Below are 25,918 nucleotides of genomic sequence, written 5' to 3'. Positions count from 1 at the left end.
TGTGAGTCCATAAACAAAGAGGGATGAAAGATAAATATAAAGAGCCGATGGGAGAGTATCTGGGGCATGGATTGGGTGTGGGGAGGGGAGGGGAAGAGGGCTAGAAATCTGCTCTAAGTCTGGTTTTATTTAATGTCTATTAATGATCTGGAAGGAAGCAGTAAACACCACATTCATTCAATTTATATTTGATGTAACGACTCCTATGAATTAGAGAGGTGTTGTGTAAACCAATGGGGACAGACACAAAACACAAAGAAACCTAGACAGGCTGGAAATAGCAAAGTGAGAGCCAAGTGGATGGGCAAAAGCAATGGTCTGCAGGAGGAAGCACAGCCTCAAATACAGACATGAAGCGGAGAAATGTGCTTAAGGAAGGGAGACAGAAGGTCTTAATAATGGCAGAGACCAACAAACTGGCTGTGAGCTTGTGGAACAGACTCATCCCAAAGGAAGCGAGAGGGTAAGTATCTGGACCTATTGATTTATGAGGAATTAAGACAATGAGATGAGTTTGGCTGCTTGACAGCTGAGCAAAGAGATCAGAGTGTGCTCAGGCGTTAATGCTGAGACAATCTGCCGGAGGTGAGGAACCACCCCGGGGACCTCTATCTATTTGGACAGTGTAAACACCACAAAAGAGGAGGAGGACTGATTTATGGAGTGGGAAGGAACAAGGGTCAGAAACAAGCTAAAAGAAATATAGGCTAGCTCAGTGACAGTGTGAGCTGTACTGTCCCGTGAGACAGCTACCTGCAAAGGGGTCTGACATTTCTTCTTTCTGAATCCCTTAAAACTAGACTGCGCAAAGGCACATGAGAGAATGTGCTTTAGCAAACAGGCTTTTGTCTTTGAGAGGATGGACTGAATGAATATACAGGGCAATGGCAGCCAGGGTGACTGCAGTCCAGATAAAAGGGTTTGTGTGCTAATACATCTCATCTGTTGTAAAATCCTAAGATGTGAGCCTTTCTCTCCCCTAAACTATCCACGCAGCACAGTTTTCTGGGAAGGCAAAAATAATAAAACCTGGGGACAACTAATGAAAACACAAGGATGAGAGGGAGGCCAAGGAACTAAAGTGCCAACAGGTAGTACCAAGAAAAAAGTCAGGTTCAGATCAGAGACCTTGACACCTCAAACTCAGGGGCTGGACTATTCACTGGGGACATGGGAGCCCTGAGAACACTCCCCCTTTCACCAGGCTGCATTTGAGCTCACATCTCACAGCTCCTCAAAGAGCGTCCTAACTACTCAGCCTAGCAGAAGGAACAGTGGTTACCATCCCTTCCATTGATGCTTGTATCCCCTTGAGGGTTTACTGGATGAGAAATGAAAATGATGTTCTCATCGTGCAGGAGGCCACAGGTCTAGCTTTCAGTCCCAAGAAAAATATTCCGTCGTTCAGCAGGAGTGACTGCTCTAACAGCAGAGCTAGAGGAAAGCATTCACACCGTCTCTTCTTCAGGAGAAGGAAGGAGGCATGAAAAACCTTCAAGAGAAGAAAAGGCGGGGTGGCAAGAGTAGATTGTGAACTTCCAAGCTGGCTGCTCAGTGTAATACAGATTTGGATGGCTCTGGAGGCAGGACCAGAAGCAGATGATTGAGAGAAACTTGGCTGACAGACACGCAGATGGCTCAGGAATTTAGGCAATCTGAGGGTGAAGTGGAAAGGGCATGGGAATTTTGAGGTTTAGTTTTGCTTATGGTGTAGGTTAATCTAGTACTAATATCTTACAGGATCAGTGTTTTAAGACATTAAACCTCTTACGTGCACCACAAGAATGTTCAGAATATACTGGAAAATTGCCCTTCATTGAGATAACTCCCTTCCCCAGACAAGCAGCTATAATGCATTATAAAATGAGATCTCATGCTCTGTGCTGAAGGGAAGGAGAAGAAGAAAATGAAAGAAGAAATCCATTGAAAATAATGTCTTCAAGCATAAGACACTGGGAACAGGCTTCCCAGCTGTCTGAGGAAGATAAGGACAAAAGCAAAAGTGAGGAACATTTTAATGTGTCACTGGTGATAGGAGCATTAGACTTGGCAGCAAGCTGTATTTCTTTACTTAAGCAATACTTAATGTTTTTGAAAAAGTACACAAGGATGGAAATAAATTAAAAAATATATATATTAAAAATTACGCCTTACTGCAGAGAGCTGGGAAGGTACCCAAACTCCAGATCCTCAGGAGCAAGGGAGGAGTCTCACCCTATAGATTTGTAAAAGGTATTCAAACATTAAGTGTATCTACTTTGATTCCCCTTAATGTACAGACTGCCCGTGAGTGAAACACCTGTCTCCAAGAACAGCTTCTCAATACCTTCAGTTCTCAGCAGGAACTGCTCATGCAGGCTCGTGCTTTCTATACACTGCTGTAGTCACCAAACCACGCAATGGCTGAGGCTGGCAGGTACCTGTAGAGTTCATCTAGTCAATCCCTGCCCAAAGCAGGGTCAGCTACAGCAGGCTGCCCAGAATCATGTCCAGTCAGGTTTGAATATCTCCAAGGATGGAGATTCCTCAACTTCTTTGGGCCAGTACTTGACAACCTTTGCACTGAAGATGTATTTTCCGATCTCAGTGGAATTTCCTGTGTTTCAGTTTGTCCCAAGGGCATCACTGAGAAGAGACTGGTCCTATCTTCTTTACAACCCCCTCCCTTAGATATTTATACACATCGATGAGCTCCCTCCTCCAAGCTGAACACTCCCAGCTCTCTCAGTGCACCCTCGTACATCAGGTGCTTGAGCCCCTTAAACATTTTAATGGCCCTTCACTGGGTATACTCTATGATGTCCAGGTCTTATAGTGGGGAGCCCAGAGCTGGGCACAGCACTCCATATGTTTCCCCCCAGCGCTGAGCAGAGGCGAAGGATCCCCTCCCTCGACCTGATAGCCGTGTGCCACCTAGCACAGCCCAGATCTGGCTCGTGTCTGGCTTGTTGTCCACCAGGAGCCCCAGGGCCTTTTCTGCCAGGCTGGTCATCAGGCAGTCAGCCCCCAGCCTGAGCTGTTGCAGACTATTTGTTTGGGGCAGTATTTAAAACTCTTTGGAAATAAAAGAAGAACCTTGTTTCTGTGCCCTTTTACATGCACACGGTGAGGCTGTCCCATAGAGAAACTTTCTTCCCTCTTCCCTGAGGACTGGGCAAGCAGCAGAGGAGATTACAGCTAGCTACTGGAAAAGTACTTTTAATGGTAAAGAAAGTAAAGCAATGGAAAATCATGCAAGGAGATTGTGAAAAGTCTGTCACTTAGACAAGTACCTCACAGGAATATATTAGGCCTAAATGATACTGCTCTCAAGCAGAGGAATGGACTAAATGAACATTCAAAGCCTAACCATGGATCTCAGCTAATTCTCTATATGAAAATAACAGCCTGAATATTTGAAAACAAAACAAAACAAAACAAAAAAAAACCAACAACCTAAAACACTGTTATTCTAAGTATGGCACCTATCATCTGACACAGCACTGAAACTCAACTACTTATTCCCAAAAAGGCATTTTATGGTCTTCTCCTCTGCAGTATCCCAGTCTTCTGCAAACACTGATATTTTATCTTCCCAGGGCTCCTGAAGACGAGGAGGAAACATTAACTTCCTTGTTTACCCATAGCAGCTGAGGTGTAAATAAATAGAAGTCAAAATTGTTAAAAGAAACCATAACTTTGGTTTCTGACTTGAGGTGCTTAAAAGAATAGATTTTTTTTCAGGATCTACAACGTATCTTCAAAGCACAGCTCCCATAATAGTGAGAATTCACCATATCCCAAACCAGGTTCCAGTTGACAGGGTTTCCAGAAAATCAGTTAACATCTGTGAAAAGTTTTGAGTTAAGTGACTAGCCCAGCATTTCATAGGAATGATGTTCAAGATAATAACAACAAAATCCATAATAGCAACAAAATCCAATACCAGGACAACGCTCAGTTTCCCAAACCACAGCACAATCCTTTCCTATCTTGAAATCCTCTGCCATCACCCTCCAAATTCCAGTTTCTGCAATGAGGTAACCATGATTCATCCCACAGCAGGTCCATCCTGTGCAGTGGGGAAAAAAAACAAAAAACAGGCTGTGGTCATGCAATTACAAATTGGATGACAATACACAGAGTGGACCTGAATTATGGCAACTTTATTTCTGGCATTCTCTGTCCTGGCTTGACAAATATGGTGTTCTTTTATGGGTTTATTTTTTTACTGTTTCAAGTAATTTCTTAGTTTTTTACAAAAGCAAACTGGAAAGACAAATTTGTCATATGGAACCAGCTGATCCACAGCTGGGTAAACAGCAGAACTGAACCTTTTCTATCCTCCATGCTGTTCAGTGGTCTGTGGAGATACACTGGCAGAGCTGCTAATAACGATAGGCTGCTATCTTCAGATGGTTTTTGCATTTGCATATTTTCAGATGTGGTTTGGCATTCCAGAGGAACTAGCGATATGTCTTCTTTTCTTGAAAAATATTCCTCAAAAAATGTACATCTCTTTCTGTCACTCCAGATTCTTTCCTTCAGGTTTTGTTAATTTTGTAGGTATAATGGTATGCTGGCTAACCTGCAGTTATAAAAAAAATTAGAGCTATATTGTTAAAAGAGGGTCAGCTGGCCACATTTGTCTGCATCAATGTCAGGGACAAGTAACACACTGTGGACTTCTAACTGGATAGGAAACCTTGGTACCTTCCTCCTGAAGCTGTGCATGATTCCTGTGCTGATTTCTGAACCTAAAGTAAAGTTGACAGCATAGATCTCAGTTCTGATCTTCCACTGGTTTTATATACATCCAATTACACTGACTCCTGTATAGTTGTTTCCAGATAAGTAACACCAGCAAGTAACGATAGTGTTATATAAATACATTTTATCATTTAAGTGTGACTGCTTTCCCATGTTAAAAATTCAAGAATGATCTAGTACATATGTCTACACATAAAGGTGCAATTAATTTCTTCTTGGCAATGTAAATCTCTTACCTCAATCAAAGTCAACATAGAGGCACTAATAAAACTATTAGATTTGAAGTACATCTGATTGTTTAATAACTTTAGACCTGTATACAAATGGGTCTTCCAGCTTTAAATATATAGAATGACTGAAAAAGTCTAATCAATTTCCCTGCAGAGGAAAAGAGGCCAAGACTGGAAGGATTGCATTTGGGATGTAGAAGCCAGAACCATAGAACCACTCATCCGAATTAAATGACATTATTATTAATATCACTCAGAAGCTATGTGAAAGAAGACAAGCTGAAAGGATATATTTAAACATGCCAAATGTGTTAGAGATATCTTAAATGCATTTCACTGTCCTCAGGTATGCAAGAATTGGCTTGTATTTAGGGCTAGCTAACCTACCAAGCAGGTCAGTACACTGGGAAGCCAGAAGAACATATCAGAGAAAAAAAGGACATATTTTTGCCATGATCAGTGCTACTTACAAACACAGTGACTTACAGCAAAAATCCGAGGAACATTAGATCGTTACAGTTTCTTTCTAATGACTGGGCAAAATCCCCAAATGACACAACTCTTCAGGAAGTCTTTGAGCCAAGTTGAGCTGATGTAGCCCATGAAAGAGCAACAACAAGAAAAGGGGCCAAAATCTAATGTCATTGATAAGGCCCAGTGATATGGCAGGAACATCAGTCCTTGACCAGTAGTGAATAAAGCACAGCCAATTTGTATTTGAAACGCATCCCTACTAGCTGATAGCCATGCGACGTACCTTTGTTCACATATATAATATCAAATGTGTGCTAGTTCTGTTGTTCCACTAATGATGCTTGATCTGTAATTTAGGTCTACTGTTTGTCTGCTCAACAAAAGAACATCGCGTGCCTGAGAGTCAAGAGAGTTAACATCTACTTGATACACTGAAATGCTCAGCTCACTGCTACCATCTGCATTAACAAATACTTGAAATTTTATAATTGAATCTCATGGAACAAGATTGGTTGATGAGAATCTCAACATGGGCCAGCAATGTGTGCCAGCAGCCCAGAAAGCCAACTGTATTCTGGGCTGCACCAAAAGCAGCGTGGCCAGCAGGGTGAGGGAGGTGACTGTCCCCCTCTGCTCTGCTCTCGTGAGACCCCACCTGGAGCCTGCGTTCAGCTCTGGGGCCTCCGTTATAAAAAGGACATGGACTTACTAGGTTGAGTCCAGAGGAGGGCCATGAAGATGATCAGAGAGCTGGAGCACCTCTCCATGAAGACAGGCTGAGGGAGCTGGGGTTGTTCAGCCTGGAGAAGAGAAGGCCCCGGGCAGACCTTACAGCGGCCTTCCAGTGCCTAAAGGGGGCTACAGGAAAGCTGGGGAGGGACTCTTTGGCAGGGGGTGTAGTGACAGGACAAGGAGGAATGGCTTTAAACTAAAAGAGAGTAGGTATAGGTTAGATATAAGGAAGAAATTCTTCACTCTGAGGGTGTGAGGCCCTGGCACAGGCTGCCCAGAGAAGCTGTGGATGCCCCATCCCTGGAGGTGCTCAAGGCCAGTCTGGATGGGGCTTTGGGCAACCTGGTCTGGTGGGAGGTGTCCCTGCCCATGGCAGAGGAGTTGGAACTAGATGGACTTTCAGGTCCCTTCCAACCCAAACCATTCTGTGATTCTATGAACCACAAAACAGCTGAGGCTGGCAGGCACCTCTAGTCAGTCCCTGCCCAAAGCAGGGTCAGGTTGCCAGGGACATATCCAGTCAGGTTTTGAATATCTGCAAGGATGGAGACTTACAGCCTCTTTGGGCAGCCTGTGCCATTGATCAATCACCCTTGCTTTGAACTGTGTTTTTTTTTTCTTTCATCTTAATGGAATATCCTGTGTTCCAGCTTGTGCCCTTTGCCATGTTTGGCTCCATTTTCTTTACCCAGCCAGGTATTTATACGCATAGCTGAGATCCCCCTGACCCTTCTCTTCTCCTGGCTGGACACCCCAACTCTCAGCCTCTCCTCCTATGTCAGATGCTCCAGTCCCTTAAACATCCTAATGGCCCATCACTGAACTGGCTTTAGCTATGTCCATGTCCCTTGTACTGGGGAGCCCAGACCTGCCTGACTGCTCCCCTTCGGAAGACTTTGCTGTCCTGGTCTGTTCCGTCCTGTTCCACGTTTTCATTCTGCACCCAGCCAAACACAAAATGAACATCTTTGACTTTGGGAAATAGTTAGCTTCTTCTACATGTTTACTTTTTATTCCTTTCACAGGTAGAGAGTTGTAAGTCTTTCTGAAAATCACCAGGTGAGATAAATTCCCTTGGAGAAGAGAAGGCCAAAGCAACATACCTGTGTTGAAGGTAGGCATGCCAGCTGCTTGCAGTTGAGCTGATGTTAGCTTTAATAAGTGGTCACAGCACTGTGGTCACATTGAGATGGGTTTCAGTATAAAACAGTGATTTAAGTACCGTTCTGGGAATGTATATGAGTTGCCAACATACGCTGAAGTCCAGCCTGGTCTGCATGCTGTCATTATCCATAAGAGCCAGAGGACAGAGAGTGTGAGAAGGCCTCTCTGCACAGTAATCCCATGTCCATTTGGCTGTGTAGGCAAGCTCCTTGTGTCTTATTTCTTCTTCTGACCTATACTCTTGGGAAAACCTCCAGGAAAAGCCCATGTCCTGCACAGGGAAGCCTCACCGCTGTTGTCCCTCCATCTTTCCAAGGCTGTGTCTCTGATACAAATCTACCCAGATTAACACAGGAATTTAGTGAGGGGAAATGGATCTGTAGATAAGAGAAATTTTCCTGGCTTAGCTATTTGGCTACATTGCAATAAGAATACCTATCTAGAAAGCGTTTCCTGTTACTAAAGGCATCATTGAGGAATGTCTAATTCTTAGCAGAACTGCAGTTCTTGTTCTACACAATCCAGATGATATAAATAAATAAACCATGAAATGTTCAGAGAAGACAAATCACCAGTCCATCAAAATGCCTGATAAATTAGTTCAACAGACTGGACTACAGGCATGTTCAATGAATCATCATCACCGAGAGTAAATAAATTCAGATTAAGAAAAACTTGATTGAATCATGCTGAAGTTTGGCACTTAACAAAATAGATCAGTCTGAAGTCTTGCATTAGGAACACATAATCTCTTAAGATTTATGAGTGTTATTGCACACCACATATGTTTCTAGGTTACTGTTTGCTGTGTTGAGAACTGGATGCTCTGAGCATTTGCCTGCTATTACACATCTTAAACTCCAAGAAACTGTTCTCCTTGCTCTCCTCTTTGGGGTACAGAACGAACTTTTACAGTAGTAAACTTCTTGATTGCTTCCTTTCCCCCAGTCAAGTTCCCAGTCTCTCCCAGACAATTTTTGGTTCCATCTGATTATTTAATGCTGTTTGCTAACAAATCTGTAGCGTGTTGCCACATAGCCAAAATGTGAATGGACTGTGAGCTGAGCTCAGTCACTTTGGTTCAGCCATTGGAAAGAATCCTCAGCTTTTTTAATCCAGTGACACAATCCTCAGACACTGGTCATTTCATTAATCTTTTTTTTGGTAGCTGTATATTAGGAACAACACATGTCCATGGATATCTTCTAAACCACAAATCAAGACAAGAAATAACTTGACCACGTTTTTATCAATAATTACTTTTGTTTAATGTTTATGTTATGGCAATATCCAGAGGTCACAATCAGGGTGGAAATCCAGATGTGCTGCCTGCTATGGAGATCGGAAGGTAAAGCCCTTTACAAAGCAAATTTAAAAATTATAAACACTTGCAAATCTGATGGCAAGTTTTTCTTCGGTGTAATAGCATACAAACCTCAAATATCTTTGCATTTAAGGTTTTCATTGCGCTGCAGATGTTGGCTGGGGATAGAGTTAGTATTATCAGCCTTATTATACCAAGAGGTATAATATGCAGTTCAAGTTCCAGACTAACACTGTGGGGGACTCTTCTCTCAGCCTTGGACGACAATCATATTTTACAGAATGCTTAAAAGAACAAACCAGGATTTACAGCTAGCATTAGGGATTGTGGGTTGACGTTGTCAGAAGTTGATATTTATAACCTGAGTGTTATCACACAGACAACAAAGCCTCATGTCTTTATCCAAGCAACCAGGTGCATTTTCATCTGGAAATACTGATCTTCCCCATACCCTCCAACTCACATTTTACTGAAGGAAGTGACAGAGTCTTTGGAGAGCCCAAAACTACATTCCGAGAGGATGCGAGATATAATATGGCAGAATTTAAAGTATGTTCAGTGCAAATCAAAGCGTGCTCAGCATAAGTAGCCTCTACAGCTATAGAAACAAACAAAAACTCAAAAATACTGATTTTGTGCCAAATCCCTGTCCTAAAGACTAATAAATATCGATGGATACCATAAACATTGCAGATACACACATAAAAATATACACAGATGCATACACACTAATAATATTTCTCATGTTATGACCCGATTCTGAAATAAGCTGTTTCTTCTGAAATACAAAAGTAATATTCACCAAAGCAAACATGCCCTTGGTTACCCTGATGCTCCAGCCCATTTGTAGGGCAGACAGGACTGCTGTACAAGGCAGCCTCTTCTGCTGGCTGCAGGATATGGCTCAGTCAGATGTTCTCTGTCTACTGACATGATCTGTGTGATGCTCTGTTAACACTTTAAATCAACCCCCAAAACACTGAGAACTACCCTAGCTAATCTACTACCCTAACTACCCTACTACTGAGTACTAACCCTACTGCCATGCCTTGGCCGGCTGAGATACATCTAAGCACATATTTTGTCCAAGGAACTGCAGAGGAACAATCTGCAGAGCATGAATCTATGACAAGTTACCTCTGGAAAATGTGGCCCAAGGCGGGACACGCAAAAGGAAGCACAGCTAGTGTGTGCACTTGGCAGGGGTACTGGGGAAAAGTGAAGGGAAGAACAAGGAGCAAGCTGGAAGGGGAGAAGAACCCTTGTAAGAGTGGAACAAGTACCGCTGCATCTCAAACAGCTCTCATTTCCAGACACAGCAGCAATTCATCTGCTCTACTTGGGGCAGATTGTGTGAGTCACAAATAGGATTTCACAGCCAGCAGCAAACTTGTGAGCCATAAAACCCACTCCCTACAATTACAAAGTGATCACCTCACAGCGATGTTGTAAGGCCTGATCAACTTATATTTATATAGCACTTTGAGATCCTCAGATGAAAGTCGCTATAAAAAGCTAGGGATTTTTCATAGTGTTCATAGACCACCTGCTCGGACCAGAAGCATTCACTTTTAACATTGCTTGAGCCAGCTACCAATCTGATATCTCCACGGGAATTTCCTAAAACAGATGTGGCTGTCACATTTAATCTCTCTTTTACTAGGAACTCTGAGAAAAAGGAACTCCTGGAAAAGGAAATAAAACAAATCGCATTAAAACTGATGGTGAGAAGAAGCCCCGTAATTCTGTTCCCACAGCTCATGGATTCTCCATCTGTACCTTTCAGAAAGCTGCCATTAGTGACTAACTCCACTAGCTCCACAAATTAGACCTGACCTAGATTCACTGAAGTCTTTGTTCAGCAGCTGGTTAGTGTAATGTTCTGACTGCAGCAAAGTTCAGAATTGCTCTACAAAGCAGTGGTTTGAAAAGAAAAACAAATAAAATGGAATTCATGTTTCCCTGTACTCACAACACGCTAGCCCCACTCGACTTTATACCAAATGTATGTCAGTGAGCTGAGTTCTGAGGTTTAAATGACTGCAGTATTCTCATAACTCCATAGCATGCTCTTGAAAAAAAAATTACTGCATTATTTCCTCTTACTCTTTATTATAGAAATAACAAACTCCAGGAGACCAAAGAAAAGCATGGTTCTGAAAACCAGAGGTGGTTGTAATTAAGCATATCGTTAAGTGCTTTGTTGAATTAAGGTTAAAAAATCTGAAGTTTAAAATCATGTTAGCAAAGGATAAAACAGTTCAGAGAGTTTTTTAAAATCTGATCTGAACCATATGAAACTTTTCTGAGCATGGATCTGGACTGGCATCCCTTCAAAATAAGGTTTCCCATGATGTTTTGGACTTTCTGCATTGTGTGTAGAAACTGAGCACAGATGTCCCAACATGTTTTAGAGACTTTAAAACCTTTTGTTTCATGATAACAGTGGGAAACATTAATTAGAATCTTATTTAGCGATCCAGTTTGGTGGGTTTTTTTGGGGGGTTTGTTTTGTTTTCTTTTCTTTTTGAATTGGCTTGCTCTTATTTTAAATATAATCCAAAAATATCAAAATGAATCCAAAGGAAATAGCTTCTTGATCCTTCATCCACTAGTGAGAGATTTCTTAAATATCTTTTGGAATATTTGGAGAGATAGAAGAATGTGCAAACTCCCAATCACACCCTCAGACAGGCAAGTCAAGCCTTTAGGATAAATTACAGCCCAAACTGCATTTGAGATACATTTCAGGAAAGGCACTACCATGGCACAGTTTTAGTGGGTGAATCAGAGATGGACCATTGCTGCAAACGGTTCATTATCAGTGTTGACGGGACAGGGGGTGCTGTCCCATTCAACATGGTCACGTAAGCATTAAGCAGGCTATGGAAAAGTTTTTAAATTCTGTTTGCTGTGTGGGCAGTTATTAAAAAGTAAGTGTTTGAAGCTGACTCTGTTTTCCACTAAGCAGAATTTTTTAAATAGTCTGTAGCAATCACGATATGGCTCTGTGCGTCACAAAATATTTCTCTTTCTGCTTTAGTCTGTTACTAAAAGAGGAGAAATCGCTGAAGGCCATGCCATTAGAGAAACATATCTTGTTGGCTGAGCGTAATGGTTACTTATCTCCTAGACAGTGCCCTTCCAGGCTATGTGCTACAAGACAGCTCAAGGAGAGAGAGATTTGTCTTAAATTGCCAGCTGGCAAATTTTGCACATGGTGGTTTATGAGGGAATGGTGAATGGTCCACAGGACACAAACCAGGGGAGAGTATTCACAGCAGCTGTCCTGGGAAGCTTCAGGATGCTGGCATGTGTGACATGTGTGACGAGCCTGTCACTCACTCCCTTTTGGCAATGCTGGGCAGTGAGGATGTACGTGTGCTGTCAGGGACCCTTCCTTGTCAGGTAGCTACTTCCTAAGTCACCCAGGGCCCTTCGCCTTCTTCACTGTCAGGCTGATTTTGGAGGCAAACTTTGCTCTCCTCTTGGCGGAGCAGCTGGTACAACCTAAGTGGAGACTGAAGAACTGTGAACTCCAGAGGCCACGATGTACCAGCTCAATCCTTTGCAAGGAATATGAAGATAAAGCAAAGTCTCTGATTCTAGGTAGCTTCATAAAAAGACAGACATTGCTGGGATTTCACACTGAAGAAGCTGAGAACCGTGTGCAGGAGACAGGAACCAGCAGCTTCTGATTCTGCGCTGAGATGGACAAATGTTGGATGTAGAAGTGCTGGAGCCTCTGATGGTCCTCTGTGATCAGAGCTGGGTCCCAGTACTTATGTTATCTCACAAAAATCTTTTTACCCAAATCTCTATGACCTCAACCACAGAGGCGTCCAAGGACCTAGGTGAGTGTTCTCTCAAGGCAGCATTTAGTCTCTCCCTTTCCTAGGAAGCAGAATTGACCTACAAGAGCACAGCTGACACCAGACAAAATGGGCAGCTCTTCTGTTGTGTCTATCTTGAGATAACTCATGGGAATTAAGGATGTTACAGAGGGCAGAAAGCATTTGTCTTTGGGGCTATACAGTGGATAATGTAGTGGGCCACTTATGGCACTCAGAAGGAAACAGTGCCTCAGTCCAGGAACATTGCACCCCTGTCTGCCTTGCACTATCCATGTGGGGCAGAAATTACAGGCTGCTCACAGCCATTCACCTTCTTTGTTTCCAAAATTGCAGCTTTCAGGTGACACTCAGTCAAAATAAAAACACAACGTGAGTCATTGACAGCAAATCACAACACAGGCGAATGCAGGTTTTACCAGGTTTTATGTGGCAGATTAAAGAGTAGCTCCAGGACTTCCAGAAGGCAGAGGTTAGTGAGACACTACCTGCAGCATCAGGATGTTTGGGTAGCTAGTGAGGGGTGGCAGTGGCCACCCAGGTGTGGCACATAGATTTTCTGCTCTCCCTCTGCAGAAACACTTCTGCAATGTGCAGAGAATGTCACTGGTATGCCGGTATGCCCCAGTGTCATAGAACGGAATCATATTGTAGGACAGCTTGGGTTGGAAGGGACCTTAAAGCCCATCCAGTTCCAATCCCCCTGACACAGGCAGGGATGCCACCCACTAGGTAAGGTTGCCCAGGGTTCCATCCAGCCTGGTCTTGAACACCTCCAGGGATGGGGCATCCACAGGTTCTCTGGGCAACCTGTGCCAGGGCCTCACCGCCCTCTGAGTGAAGAATTTCCTCCTAACCTCTAATCTGAATGTTCCCTCTTTTAGTTTAAAGCCATTCCCCTTTGTCCTGTCATTATCTGACAGCAAAAAGTTGCTCTCTGTCTTTTTTATAAGCCCCCTTTAAGTATTAAAAAGCTGCAACAAGGTCACCGTGGAGCCTTCTCCAGGTTGAACATCCCCAGCTCTCTGCCTTCCTTCACAGGAGAGGTGCTCCAGCCCTCTGAGCATCTTCGTGGCCCTCCTCTGGACCTGCTCTAACAGCCCCACATCCTTCTTGTGCTGGGGGCCCAAGACCTGGACGCAGCACTCCAGGTGGGGCCTCACAAGCGCAGAGCAGAGGGGGACAATCTCCTCCCTCCCATGCTGGCCACTCCTTTGTTGATGCAGCCCAGGACGCAGTTGGCCTTTGGGGCTGCAAGCACGCGCTGCTGGCTCATGTCAAGTTTTTTGTCCACCAGAAGCCCCAGGTCCTTCTCCACAGGGCTGCTCTTAATGCGTTCTTCTCCCAGTGCATCATCCTAAATCCAAACCTGCAGTCCTGGGAACCCTTCTTCCCCATTGCTTATTGCTACTGGAAATGCTTTCCAATTCCAAAGTACAACCATGCCTCTCCTTTAACATAGAGTACCTACAGTACAGACACCTACACCTGAGCTAGGCATTGGTTATAAATACACTCACAACTGGGGTGGCTCATTCACAGCAGCTCAATAAAGTGAAAAAAAATGGTGCTGAGGATATTTTGTGCATGCCATAGATGATTCAGGGGTTATTTGGAGTAGCTCTAGGCTAGTCCTGTGGACCAAATATTCATTTGTGTTGGACTGCGTTAGACATACTCCTGCAGCTCAGCTTTTGGGACATTTTTATCCAAAAGGAATGCAGTTCTCAGCCTCAGTGTAAACCAAATCAAAGCATTGGAGCCAATCAGGAGGATGACTTCAAAAGCGCAACCCTAATCCCAAGCAGAATGCTCATGTAAACACACCCGCTGCAGACTCCTCTAATATTTTTCAGTCAGGTTTGTAGGCTTGGTTCATTCACCCCATCGCAGACACCAGTTTTCAGTAGGGGACAAGAGGCTGAAGTTCCACAGTCTGTGCTAAATGGAAGCCAATGGTCCTTTCTTGCCTTGCACTCCATGACTCCGGGGTATGGTGATTTCCCCAAGGAAGACAGTGCTGCCTGCCCACAGGGCTTGCAAAGGTAAATATTATCAAGTGTCCCTTGTAGTCAAGCATCAGGTGCTGCAGGCACAGCAGTGACTAAGCAGGTCAAGTCTCAACAAAAGGCAGGGGACAGCAGAGTCATCACAGCAAACCTTCATTGCTCATGCATTCAGAGCACCACAAATGATCAGGATTTGCCACTGTAGAGCCACTGTCAGGCAAAATGAAACGCAGGCAGCGTGGTTCATTTTCTTTAGCTGCCAGATGGCCTTTCTGTGGTCCACAGGAGTTTCAGTTTGTCACATTAGAGGTTTGTTTTCAGACATCACTGCCACTGCTTTATGCACTTCAAGCTTAGTAATGCATTTGACTCACCTCCCTCCCCAGCCTTATACTGCAAATGCCACAACAGCTCACAGAAAGCCTTTGCCTCCCAAGGAAAGCAGGCACGTCTGTCAGGACACTTACATAATGAGCAGGTTCATGAGCAAATGGCACTGCACTTCTGCCTGGGGTTACGGCAGGGAGGTTTGACACCGTTCTTTCAAGAACAGCTGAAAGATCCTACAGATGGGCTAGACTCGGCTTCTTTAAAACTTCAGTTAGAAAAAGCTGGCCACAGATCACCAGCAGCTAAAAGATGTGAGAGCAGCCACCATGCTGACACGAGAGGGTAAGAGCAAGGTGGATTTGGACCAACCCCTCCTCTTCATATCTCCTGTCAGATGGGGGCTCTGTCCGGTTCTGGCTGCACTCACATCATCTGTGTAAGCATCCAGAGAGGGAAGTAGCCTTTATGAAATTGTTTAAATTCGTTGTCAAGTTATTCATTCTTTTTGACTTGGCAATATTCTGTTACAGGCCTCTTCCAGTATTTAAATGAGCACTATGTGCAAAATATATATATAAATGAATAAATATTTATAAACGTATTTACCAGTTGGCCACAGTCAATGGTCGAGGTAGCAGGAATGATGTCAAGAAAAGATCTAAGCTTTGCTCCCAGCTATCTGTGAGGCTTTGCAAAGAAAATCAGATTTTATCTATTGATCTCAAAGTAACACATCAAGACTCCAGGATTTCCCAATCTATCTGGTGCAAAAGAAAATGGTCAGCAAGAACGTAAGTTTCAGTCTGGTTCCAGGACCGAAGGGGGATGATCTTCCAGTAAATCTTAATTTCAGACTTCCCACCTCCAGCCTAATAGATGTTTGTGGCCTTACGTCCAAAGTGAATCTATCCACCAGCCAGTGGAAGTGCTGATTAAAACACTGACTTAGGTCCAATATCTTCATTTAGATCCTATTCAATATTTAATTAAGGCTGAAGAAGGAGCCGTTTCACTTCTTCCAAAGCTGACAAGGCACCCAGGTTCTCAGTGCCACATGCCCCCGTCAGCATTAAACTCCCTGCAGGGTAGTGCAGGTGTGGGGCTGCCAACAGGGGCCAGACAGGGACACGGACAACGTGTCCAGGTGGCAGCTTCCTACCCCTGGTTTGTTGCCAGCATGGCAATAATTCCCCATTCTGTCACATTTTGGGTCACTACAAACCCAAGGCAGGGTGTATAGCCATGCGAGGCACGCCACAGGAGTCCCAGCCAGGCACCAGCACCTAGCCCATGCCTTCACGTAGCGCTGGCACCTTCTCGTGTTCCTTAAATAACATGGTACGCTGTGTACCAATAAAACAAACCCTGTCCTTCTCACACAGTCTCAGAGTCTTACGCCAGCAGACCCAAAGCTAGTTGGTTATTTGTGATGCGGCCCTCAGGTGATGTTAGTCGCCCATTTACCCTGCCCAAAAGGCAATCCTCTCTTGCTTCCTTCCCATGCCAGCCCCACCTCCACACTCCTCTTCCATTTTCCCCCATCCAGGGAACATCCATAGGGCAGTTTAGTCGAAGCCATTTTTTTTTATTTATTTGATTTATTACTAGTCCTTCCTGAACTTCACTCTTTTCTGATACATCACTGGCTCATCTTCAGAAAAAAAAATGACATATCTGATTCCTTTTGACATACCAAAGTGGATCATTTGCCTTAGATTCCACCAACGTGAGTGCGTCTGCAGCAATTCGTCCTGTTCTTAGGGCTGGAAAAGGCAAAAGCACTGTGTCAGCGATAGCGGGTGGCTGTGGAGCAGAGCGCATGCCTTGCAGGAACGTTCAGATCAATTTTGGATTACTACCTTGGGTGCTAGCAGCATTTTAGCCTTATTATGAAAATGCTCTGGCTGAGCCAATTAGCCCTAATTACAGGAGCAGTTATATTAGCCTTGGAGGAGTTGTATCCTAACACAGTTATATTACTTTGCTGTTTAAGTTATTTCCAGCATCTCTGCATGAACTCTGCTGTGCCATTTAATCAGAAAATACAGAAATATCCCAGGTTAGATATGGAGAGTGACCGGTGACTTTTCCAGGGAAAGGATAAGAACAGAGGTGGATAAATGCATTTCCTGAAATTAGCATGAGGCTGCCTATATATATATATTTTTTTTTCCTTAGCCAAGTAGCTTAAAAGGAGAGGACACTGTATAAAAGCTTGAAAATCCTCTAAGCATATCTCCACTCAATTTCTTCCAAAGCAGCATTAGGGGGAAAAAAATCTAATTTAAAACTAAAAAAGAAAGGTAATGAAAAATACATCTTTTTCAAATTCAATATGTTTCAAGCCCCGCTAGATATCTAGGATAGTGCAGAGCTGGTGAAAAGACATTGCTTGAATGCACTGTCAGCAGTAGCTCACTATTCCTTGCAACATCACTAAGGAACATGAGTTATTTTTGTTCTAATGGTGAGTGGGAAACTAAAGCAGAGAAGTTCTGTGATTTAGCCAAGCCCTGGGGAGCAAGGAGGGACATCCAGCTCAGAAAGCCCAACGTGGTGGTTCCCAGCCCTGTGTCCTGCCATCCCTGCCCCTGGGCATTAAGAGCCGGTATAATCAGTCCTTCCCCGGTGATGGGTTAATCAGCCTTGAGGGAGGCTGTCACACACTGACTTAACTGTGCAGCCGATGGGAAGCAGGAGAGGTCCGTGAAACGCCAGCGGACGAGTGGCGAAGCCCCCTTGGACCCAGAGCCCAGCCCTGGGGCATCTACAGCAAAGGGAGGGACACCCAGGGGGAAAGGGGGGCAGCAGGACAGCCTGCATCCCAGGCACCCGCCGTCAGGAGAGCCAAGCATCAGCCAGGAAAAGGCAAGCAGGAGCAGTGCCTGCAAGAAGCAGTGTCCCTGGGGGGCTGAGGGTGCTGTGGCTCATGCACCGCCCTGTGGGAGCGTCCCCAGAGGTGTGGGGCTCCAGCCACACACAGCAGCAGTGTCAGCGGGGCACGGCGGGGTGCTGCTGGCACCCCATGTAGGAGTCTGAGTAGGCTCTGGAGACCCAGCCGATGGCAGACACCATCACTGACCTGTCCCACCCCGTGTCTGCATGCAGTTACTTACAGGGTTGTATTTTAATACCGGGGGGTGTCTCGCGGGTGGGGCTCAAGGGTATGGCCTCATATTGTGCCAAGGGAGGTTCGGGCTGGAAATGAGGAGACATTTCTTCTCAGAAAGAGCAGTCAGGCACTGGGACGGGTTGCCCAGGGAGGTGGTGGAGTCACCGTCCCTGGGGGTGTTCAAGGAAAGGCTGGACGTGGTGCTTGGGGACACGGTTCAGTGGGTGACATTGGTGGCAGGGGGATGGTTGGACCAGGTGATCTCGGAGGTCTCCCCAGCCTCGATGGCCGATCCCAGTGCCTCCTGACGCGTGAGGTACAACCTCCGCCCCAACCCAGCCACGGGCGGTGGGCGGCGGCCGAGGGGCGAGGCACACCCGCGCCTCAAGAGGGGCCAGCACCGGCGGCGGGGGGGGGGGGGGCGTCAGAAGACCTCCCCCCGTACACACAGACAGACAGACGGACGGACAGACAGCCGCACACCCACCGCCCAGGGGCGGCTGCGCCGTGCCGCCCCTCCCCAGCCGGCAGCGGCGGGGCTGTGAGGTCGGAGCGGCGGGGAAGAAGGGGAGGGCGGCCCCCGCGGGGGGTCGTCGCCATGACGAGAAGCTGCGCCGCCGCCGCCGCCGCCGCCGCTGGAGCCGCCGCTGTCCCTTCAGCACCGCGGCGGGAGGAGGCGGCGATGGCGGGACGCGGGCGGGGGCCGTCAGGGCGCCGCGGCCGCTGAGGGAGCACGGTAGGGAGGGAGCCGCCACCCCCCCCCGGGCTGCGGGGGGCTGCGGGGCCCCGGGGGGGCTGTCCCGGTGCGGGAGGAGAGGTCCGGGGGGCTGAGGGGGCAGCGAGGGGTGGGTGGAAGGGGGTGAGGGGGGGAAAGGGGCCGGGGGAGAGCGGGGAGGGGAGCGGCGCTGAGACAAAGGAGCAGCCCTGGGGGGGCTTCGGTGGGGAGGTGGGAGAGGGAAGGGGAAGGGGGGAGGAAAGGGGGAGAGGGGAGAGGGAAGGGAAGGGAAGGGAGAGGAGAGGAAAGAAAGAAAGGGAAATGCAAGGAGAGAAGGAGAGAGATGAATGAGAGAGAGAAAGGGAAAGATGAAGGGGAGAAAGAGATGAAAGAAATAAAGATGAAAGAGAAAGAGAAGGAAAGAAAAAAGGAAGGAAGGAAAGATAAAGATGAAAGGAAAGAAAAAAGATAAAGATAAGGAAAGAAAGAAAAAGATGAAAGAAGAAGGAAAGAAAGAAATAAAAAAGAAAAGAAAGAAAAAGAAAGAAAGAAAGAGAGAAAGAGAAAAAGAAAGAGAAAAGAAAAAGAAAGAAAAAGAAAGAAAACATGAAAAAATAAGAAAAAAAGAAAGAGAAAGAGAAAAAAGAAAGGAAGAAAGAAGGAAAGGGAAAGAATAGGAGAGAAAGAAAGTCAATGGGTGAACATGCTGTAGATTTGCCCATTCTGCTGATTTTTTTGTGCAATTGTATCCTAGGTTTTTACTCCCTGTACACCCTTCGAAGGAGCTCACTATGACAGGGCAGAGTCTGAAGGCTTTATCTGAGGCAAATTTCGAAGACAATGAGATCAGCATCAACGTTGGAGGCTTTAAGAAAAAGATGAGATCCAACACATTGCTAAGGTTCCCCGAGACCAGACTGGGCAAACTGCTGAGCTGCCACTCGAAGGAGTCGATCCTGGAGCTCTGCGATGACTATGATGACACCAAGAACGAATTTTATTTTGACAGGAACCCTGAGCTCTTCCCTTACGTGCTACATTTTTATAACACTGGCAAGCTCCATGTGATGGGTGAACTCTGTGTGTTTTCTTTCAGCCAGGAGATTGAATATTGGGGAATCAATGAATTCTTTATAGACTCATGCTGCAGTTACAGCTACCATGGGAGGAAAATGGAGCCAGACCAAGAGAAATGGGAGGAACAAAGTGACCAGGAAAGTACCACATCTTCTTTTGATGAGATTTTGGCATTCTACAATGATGCCTCTAAGTTTGACAAACAACCCTTTGGAAACATAAGGAGGCAGCTCTGGCTGGCTTTGGATAATCCTGGCTACTCAGTCTTAAGCCGAATCTTCAGTGTCCTTTCAATAGTGGTGGTGCTGGGCTCCATCGTGACCATGTGCCTGAACAGCCTCCCAGACTTTCAGATTGTTGACAGCAACGGGACCCCCGAGGAGGACCCTCGCTTTGAAATCGTGGAACACTTTGGTATTGCATGGTTCACTTTTGAACTGGTGGCGAGATTTGCAGTAGCTCCTGACTTTTTAAAATTTTTCAAGCATGCCCTGAATTTGATTGACCTAATGTCCATCCTACCATTTTATATTACCTTAATTGTCAACTTGGTGGTGGAAAGTAGTCCGACCTTGGCAAATTTAGGCAGGGTTGCACAAGTCCTGAGACTCATGAGGATCTTTCGCATCTTAAAGCTTGCTAGACACTCAACAGGTCTCAGGTCTCTTGGAGCCACCCTGAAGTATAGCTACAGAGAGGTAGGGCTTCTTTTACTTTACCTCTCTGTTGGCATCTCCATTTTCTCAGTCGTGGCTTACACCATTGAAAAAGAAGAGAATGAGGGGTTAGCCACCATCCCTGCGTGTTGGTGGTGGGCTACGGTTAGCATGACCACGGTTGGCTACGGGGATGTTGTGCCAGGGAGCACGGCTGGCAAGTTGACAGCATCTGCATGCATCCTAGCCGGTATCCTAGTGGTAGTGCTTCCCATTACACTGATCTTCAATAAATTCTCCCACTTCTACAGGCGTCAGAAGCAGTTAGAGAGTGCCATGAGAAGCTGTGATTTTGGTGATGGCATGAAAGAAGTTCCATCGGTCAATTTAAGGGACTACTATGCTTATAAAGTTAAATCCCTTATGGCCAGTCTTACCAATATGAGCAGGAGTACCCCCAGTGAGCTGAGCCTGAATGATTCACTGCATTAGTGTACAAGTTTGACAGCAGTTTGCATGAAAGCTATCAAGAGCTACGTTTATGAATGTTTTCCTATTTGTCTTTTTTTTTTTCCCTAGAGGATAATGTTGCTGACACTGCACTAACTTTGCACTTGAGAAACTAAAGAAATTTATATTACAAGTTGACAGTTTGCACATCCTCATCCTGTTGCATCGGTACTGAATGCTGACCTTTTCATACAAGTGTTACCACTCCCATGGCATTAGTGCTAGCAGTATAGTGATGATTTATTACTTTGTGCACTTCCTCATTTGAGCAGAGAAATGAGCATAACCGAGTGGAATAAAAATTCTCAGCTGTGTAACTAACGATGAACAAATCACGTATCACCTGTACTGGTATCTGTACTAGTTCAAGACCATCACGAGGCAAATGTAGGACTTCTGATGCATTTTATAACTGTTTTTAAAGAAGCACCTGTGAATCACTGACACGGGAACACTTTTCCCCGTCTTTCTGACTGGTAATTCTGCTCATCACATGTCTGAAAACACCTCTGAGCTTCACATTTCAGTGGAAGTTTGCTTACTCTTTAGCACATGTGTTAAAAACTGAGTGTTCTTGTTTTGAGATGCTGTGTACAGTAGTACTTTTTAGAAGCTCCTAAGCATAGACCTACCTCTGTTTCCAACATTAGGTCAACACCGAGCCCTCTGGAGAAGCCCAACCCTCATTTTCAGATAGCTGCATAGTCAAAGAGTTCCTCAAGTGACTCTAGGTGTGGAGGGGCATGAAGACATCTCGGGTTTCTCTTCTCAGAAGGGATGTGCTCACAGCCTTGTTCCAATGAAATGCTCTGCATTTCAGCCCATCAAAATGGTTCTGAGATTAGCCACACAAAAACGTGGGTTTTCAACAATTAGGAGCTCCAGTGGAAAATCTGGGTTTGTTTAATGAAGAGAAATATTCCCACATGAACAGTACAGGCAGCATTTTAGGAACTGACATTCATATACTGCAAAAAGACTAATTATAAAGTTGCCATATGTGATGCTGAGATACAAAATCTAATTTTATCAGGAAAGCTTGAAAGCAGGTGTTGATGGCAGCCAATTCCATTACGCTTTCTGCCAAGGAAACTCTAAGGGGAAAAAAAAATACCCTGCAAGTCACATTTTCCCTCTGAAAAGAACTCACAAGTTACAGCTAAGAAAGACTGTAAGGGCCTAAGAAAAGAACAGATACAGAAAAAGAGCTTAATACTGCACTCACTGTGGGCAGATCCTCCCACCCGGTTTTGTGACGTAGCTGGTTTAAATCCTCTCAAGGGCTGGCCTGTACTTTTTCAAGTCTTTTTTTTTAAGAGAGCAGATCATCTGGGTTCTCAAGAGTAACCATGAATCTACATAAACTTATTATTTGAGTGATCAGCCTTTTCCCTTATGTAATTGTACAGAGATCAAGCACTTGTAGCCAACAGGCAGAGCCCTTACATTTCTGGTGAGTTGTGCTGTGAAACAAACTCCCGGCATTCAGAGGGCAGAGCAGCATTTCTCTTCAAATCCTGCAGTTTTTCTGCCCCATTTATTACGCGTTCTGCTACTTTTTTGTTTTTATTTTTTTCTTGTGAAGACTGGAGAGGTTCGGAAAATAAATTCAAACAGGTTAGAACGGAAATTAAAATACTAAAGCTGAATTTATCCTGTTTGGAAGCCTGTGTTTGCATACCATAACAAGGAGTGGCACCCAAATTAAAGTCACCCAATTGGCAGAATAAAGCAAATATGGTATGGATAAGTCCCTTTTTAGACTGTTAGGGGTTGCTGTCTGGTCTGGATCTTTTGGTGGTGGTGGTGTGTCAGCTCCACCTAAAACCAGAAAGCCGAGCACCCAGGATCAGATTCCAGTGATCTGTCAAAGGCTACACAATGGGAAATAACTTACACCCCACCTCACCCTCCCTGCCCAAAAGTTCCTTTGAACACCCTCTCCTGAGGTCAATAAGCCATGAATCGTGAGGAAAACAGGTCCTTTCTAGTCTTACCAGAATAAAACTTGTACAGATTTCAGCATAGCCTATACAAGCCGTGAAGTCGGTAGGCGAGATGTTGCTCGGTAGCTCCAAACATCAAAAAGCTGTACACATGGCCCTGAAGCTTGACTTGGATGACCCAAATTAGGCATCCAAATTTGAAACATTTTGCCGAGGTTTTTCACTTCTGGAAGGCTGGTTCAAGTTCTCTACTGGGTCATCACAGGCACAAATTCAATAGTCTTGTCTCTTCTTCGTATTGCATGAGTCTAAACTATCATACACCTACAGATACCCATATGAAACACGGCACAGCACTAGGTTACCTGTTGGATTGAAACTCTGTGAAAGAAGTAAGAGAAGGAAGAGAAGGGTTTGCGTAGCACATCCGTACACTCCAGTCAGGTTAAATACTGCCAGGGAGGCAAAATCTCCCATTGGTTTCGAGGCCAATGCAGCCCCCATCGGGTCTGTTGCCTCGGGACCTGCAGACAACCTCACTCTAAGCAGTGGTTTTATCTCCCTTTCGCGAGCAGTAGATTCACGGAGTTCAAAACCAGTGACTTTCCGGGAAGTTATTTGAGGAGATCTGTAAACTTGCCAAAGAGTCACAAATTTCCTCAGCTGTTGTGAGTTTAGCATTGCAAAGGTTGATTCCAAACTTTGCAACACATCATTTCAATAACCTATAGCTTATCTTATGTTCTAGATTTATTACTCATAGGGCTGATGCTCTGTCATTTCTGCAAGTATTGAATGGAATGTGTCCAAATTGCATTTTACTAAAGAAAATGAAATACCCCAAGGAATTATGACTTTTATTGTACTGGTTGAAAGGAATTTTCATTATTGCTTTTTTATATAAGTGCTTTGGATCAAAGACACTAAATAAATAAAGTACTGAAATTTAATATGTTCTTATTATCATGACAATGACTTTATGCAGTACGCAGGAATTCCCTTCATAAACTTAACTAGCTCCATGTTAGAAGTAGTCAGACGTTGCTCCCACTACTCTGGAATTGCGTTCCAGAACTGCGCTGCTCTCCGAGGCTTGTGCAACTTTTAGCATAATGTTATTAACAGCTGCTTTATATGAGGCTTTTCTCATGCCGGCACTCTTCTGTAGCTTAAATAATTCCTTTTCCTCCTAGCGCTTGCATGCATGATGTATAGATAGACAGCCATCACATGCACTTACAGGCTTATTTTCAGGGGGCGATACCTGCCAAGATCCCTGTAGTTTTTTTTGCAAGCCTCGTTCCTCTGATCATCCTAGGGGATGTAGCTTTTTTTTTTTTTTTTTCCTGCCTTACTTCTGCTTAGATTTAATCTGTTTGAGCTGGCACTGCACAGCATTGTATCTTGAATGAGATCACTTTATACAGCACTATTAATATTTGCTTAGGCTAACAGAATTTTTCACCGAGGAGGATGACAATTATTCTGAGTAAAGTAATGTTGTCTTAACTCACCAAATATACCAGGGCAAGGAAGAACGAGGCGCATCCTTCCTGCCATTTTATGAAGTAACCTCTTGCTAGTGCTCAGTCCAGCCCGTGGTGGAAGTCTTCATTTCTCATTAAACAGGAAAATGTTTATATTTTGACAGAAAACTTCAATATCTCAAAAACTTTTATGAGGCGAAGAGAAGGAGTACTTTTTGAGTAACCAATACTTGCCCCAGGCTTTTTAAATCACTGGTTTGTAAGAGCAGGGCATCTTCAGTTATAAAACTACAGGTCTGAATTAAAGTGTTAGTGGACTAATTGGCAACTTTCTCCAGTATCTGACACTTGAGCATCATTGTGGTCAACAACCTGCTTACTATGGGTGTGCAGTTTAGTGAAAACGTTGCTCGTGGTACGTGCTCCTCCTGCCTTTTGATGGTCACCTGCCTGACAGCAGCATAAGTGCTGCTACTGCTCTCCTTAGGCTGAAAGCCCTGAAGCGCTTCAGTGAGGATTACGGTAATATTCCAAATGAAGAAACTTTCTTGCCAGGAATGAACTGTTAGAGAATCTTGACTTCTAGTACAAATCTAGGCTATCGTTCAGAGATGTCCCCGAGAAGCAATATGTTACGTTATTTTCCCGAGAAGTAAAATCTATACATAGATTGTGATTAAGCTTTTTATGTGTGTTCGGATTTTGTATTATTGCCTGTTTTATGATTCACGTACTTCCATCACTTGCAAATTCTCTCTCCCTGCAGACTACCTTACCCACTCTGAAAGCAGACTGTCTTTTCTTCACATAGTACAGCATGATCTACTTCACAAGGAAAACTTAAGAACAACGAACTTTGCATTTAATTTTCCAACTTGAATACCTTCAGTATTGGTACCTTTTTTTTGTACAGGACTTTATGAGATGGCAGCGAACTACACTATCTGGTGCTCTTTGTACTGCGTTTCTTGTCCCCGTAGTGTGCTACTCACTCAAGATCTCAGCATTGTGCCACAACATGGAAATTAAATGCACAAAATATGTATATTAACACAGAGATTAAGAATTTATTTACATTTCAGGATATTGTTAGTATATATTATAATAAAAGAGAAGCCTTCATCTTCTTGTGAAGACAGGTTTATTTTAAATATACACATCAAGCTAAATTTCTACTTTATAAATGCAGTAAATTGGGGGAGGGAAGGGATTGAAACACATATTTTAGATGAGCAAATAGCACAAGCTTCTTGTTCTCTACCTCATAGATTAGGGACTAAGCAGCATACCAATAGCACTTGTAGGTGCTAAATCAATTTGACATGACCTTTCATCTCCTCCAAACCAACCCCCACCCTCGGAGGCCCCAGCTGTGCACATACAAGCTGCAGAAAGCCCATGGAGTAACTGCTCTTGCTGTCTTAGTTATCCGTTTCCTCTCACAATATTCCTGACTTTCATTTACCTTCGATGGTACTTCCAAACAACATCCAACCCACAGTCACCACTCATACCCCGTGGTGAGGTGTTGTACCAAAACAAGTATTTTCTT

General features: G+C 44.5%; 1 protein-coding gene across 2 annotated transcripts; it reads left to right on the top strand.

Moving 5' to 3' along the window:
• KCNS2 (potassium voltage-gated channel modifier subfamily S member 2) lies at window positions 1–25,488 on the top strand. Of its 2 annotated transcripts, XM_083821810.1 has the most exons (3): window positions 1–463; window positions 7,211–7,299; window positions 19,445–25,488. In XM_083821810.1, the coding sequence occupies exon 3, from the start codon at window positions 19,482–19,484 to the stop codon at window positions 20,913–20,915; it is 1,434 nt and encodes a 477-aa protein (XP_083677936.1). In that variant the 5' UTR covers window positions 1–463; window positions 7,211–7,299; window positions 19,445–19,481; the 3' UTR covers window positions 20,916–25,488. The 2 variants fall into 2 exon arrangements, with proteins under 2 accessions (XP_083677936.1, XP_083677935.1); XM_083821809.1 differs by lacking the exons at window positions 1–463; window positions 7,211–7,299 and adding an exon at window positions 17,458–18,711.
• The last annotated feature ends 430 nt before the right edge of the window (window positions 25,489–25,918 follow it).

The sequence above is a fragment of the Anser anser genome (assembly GCF_964211835.1).
Source record: "Anser anser genome assembly, chromosome: 2".
Lineage (NCBI taxonomy): Eukaryota > Metazoa > Chordata > Aves > Anseriformes > Anatidae > Anser > Anser anser.
Note: the sequence above shows the minus strand (reverse complement) of the source record. Positions and strands in the feature narration are given on the sequence as shown.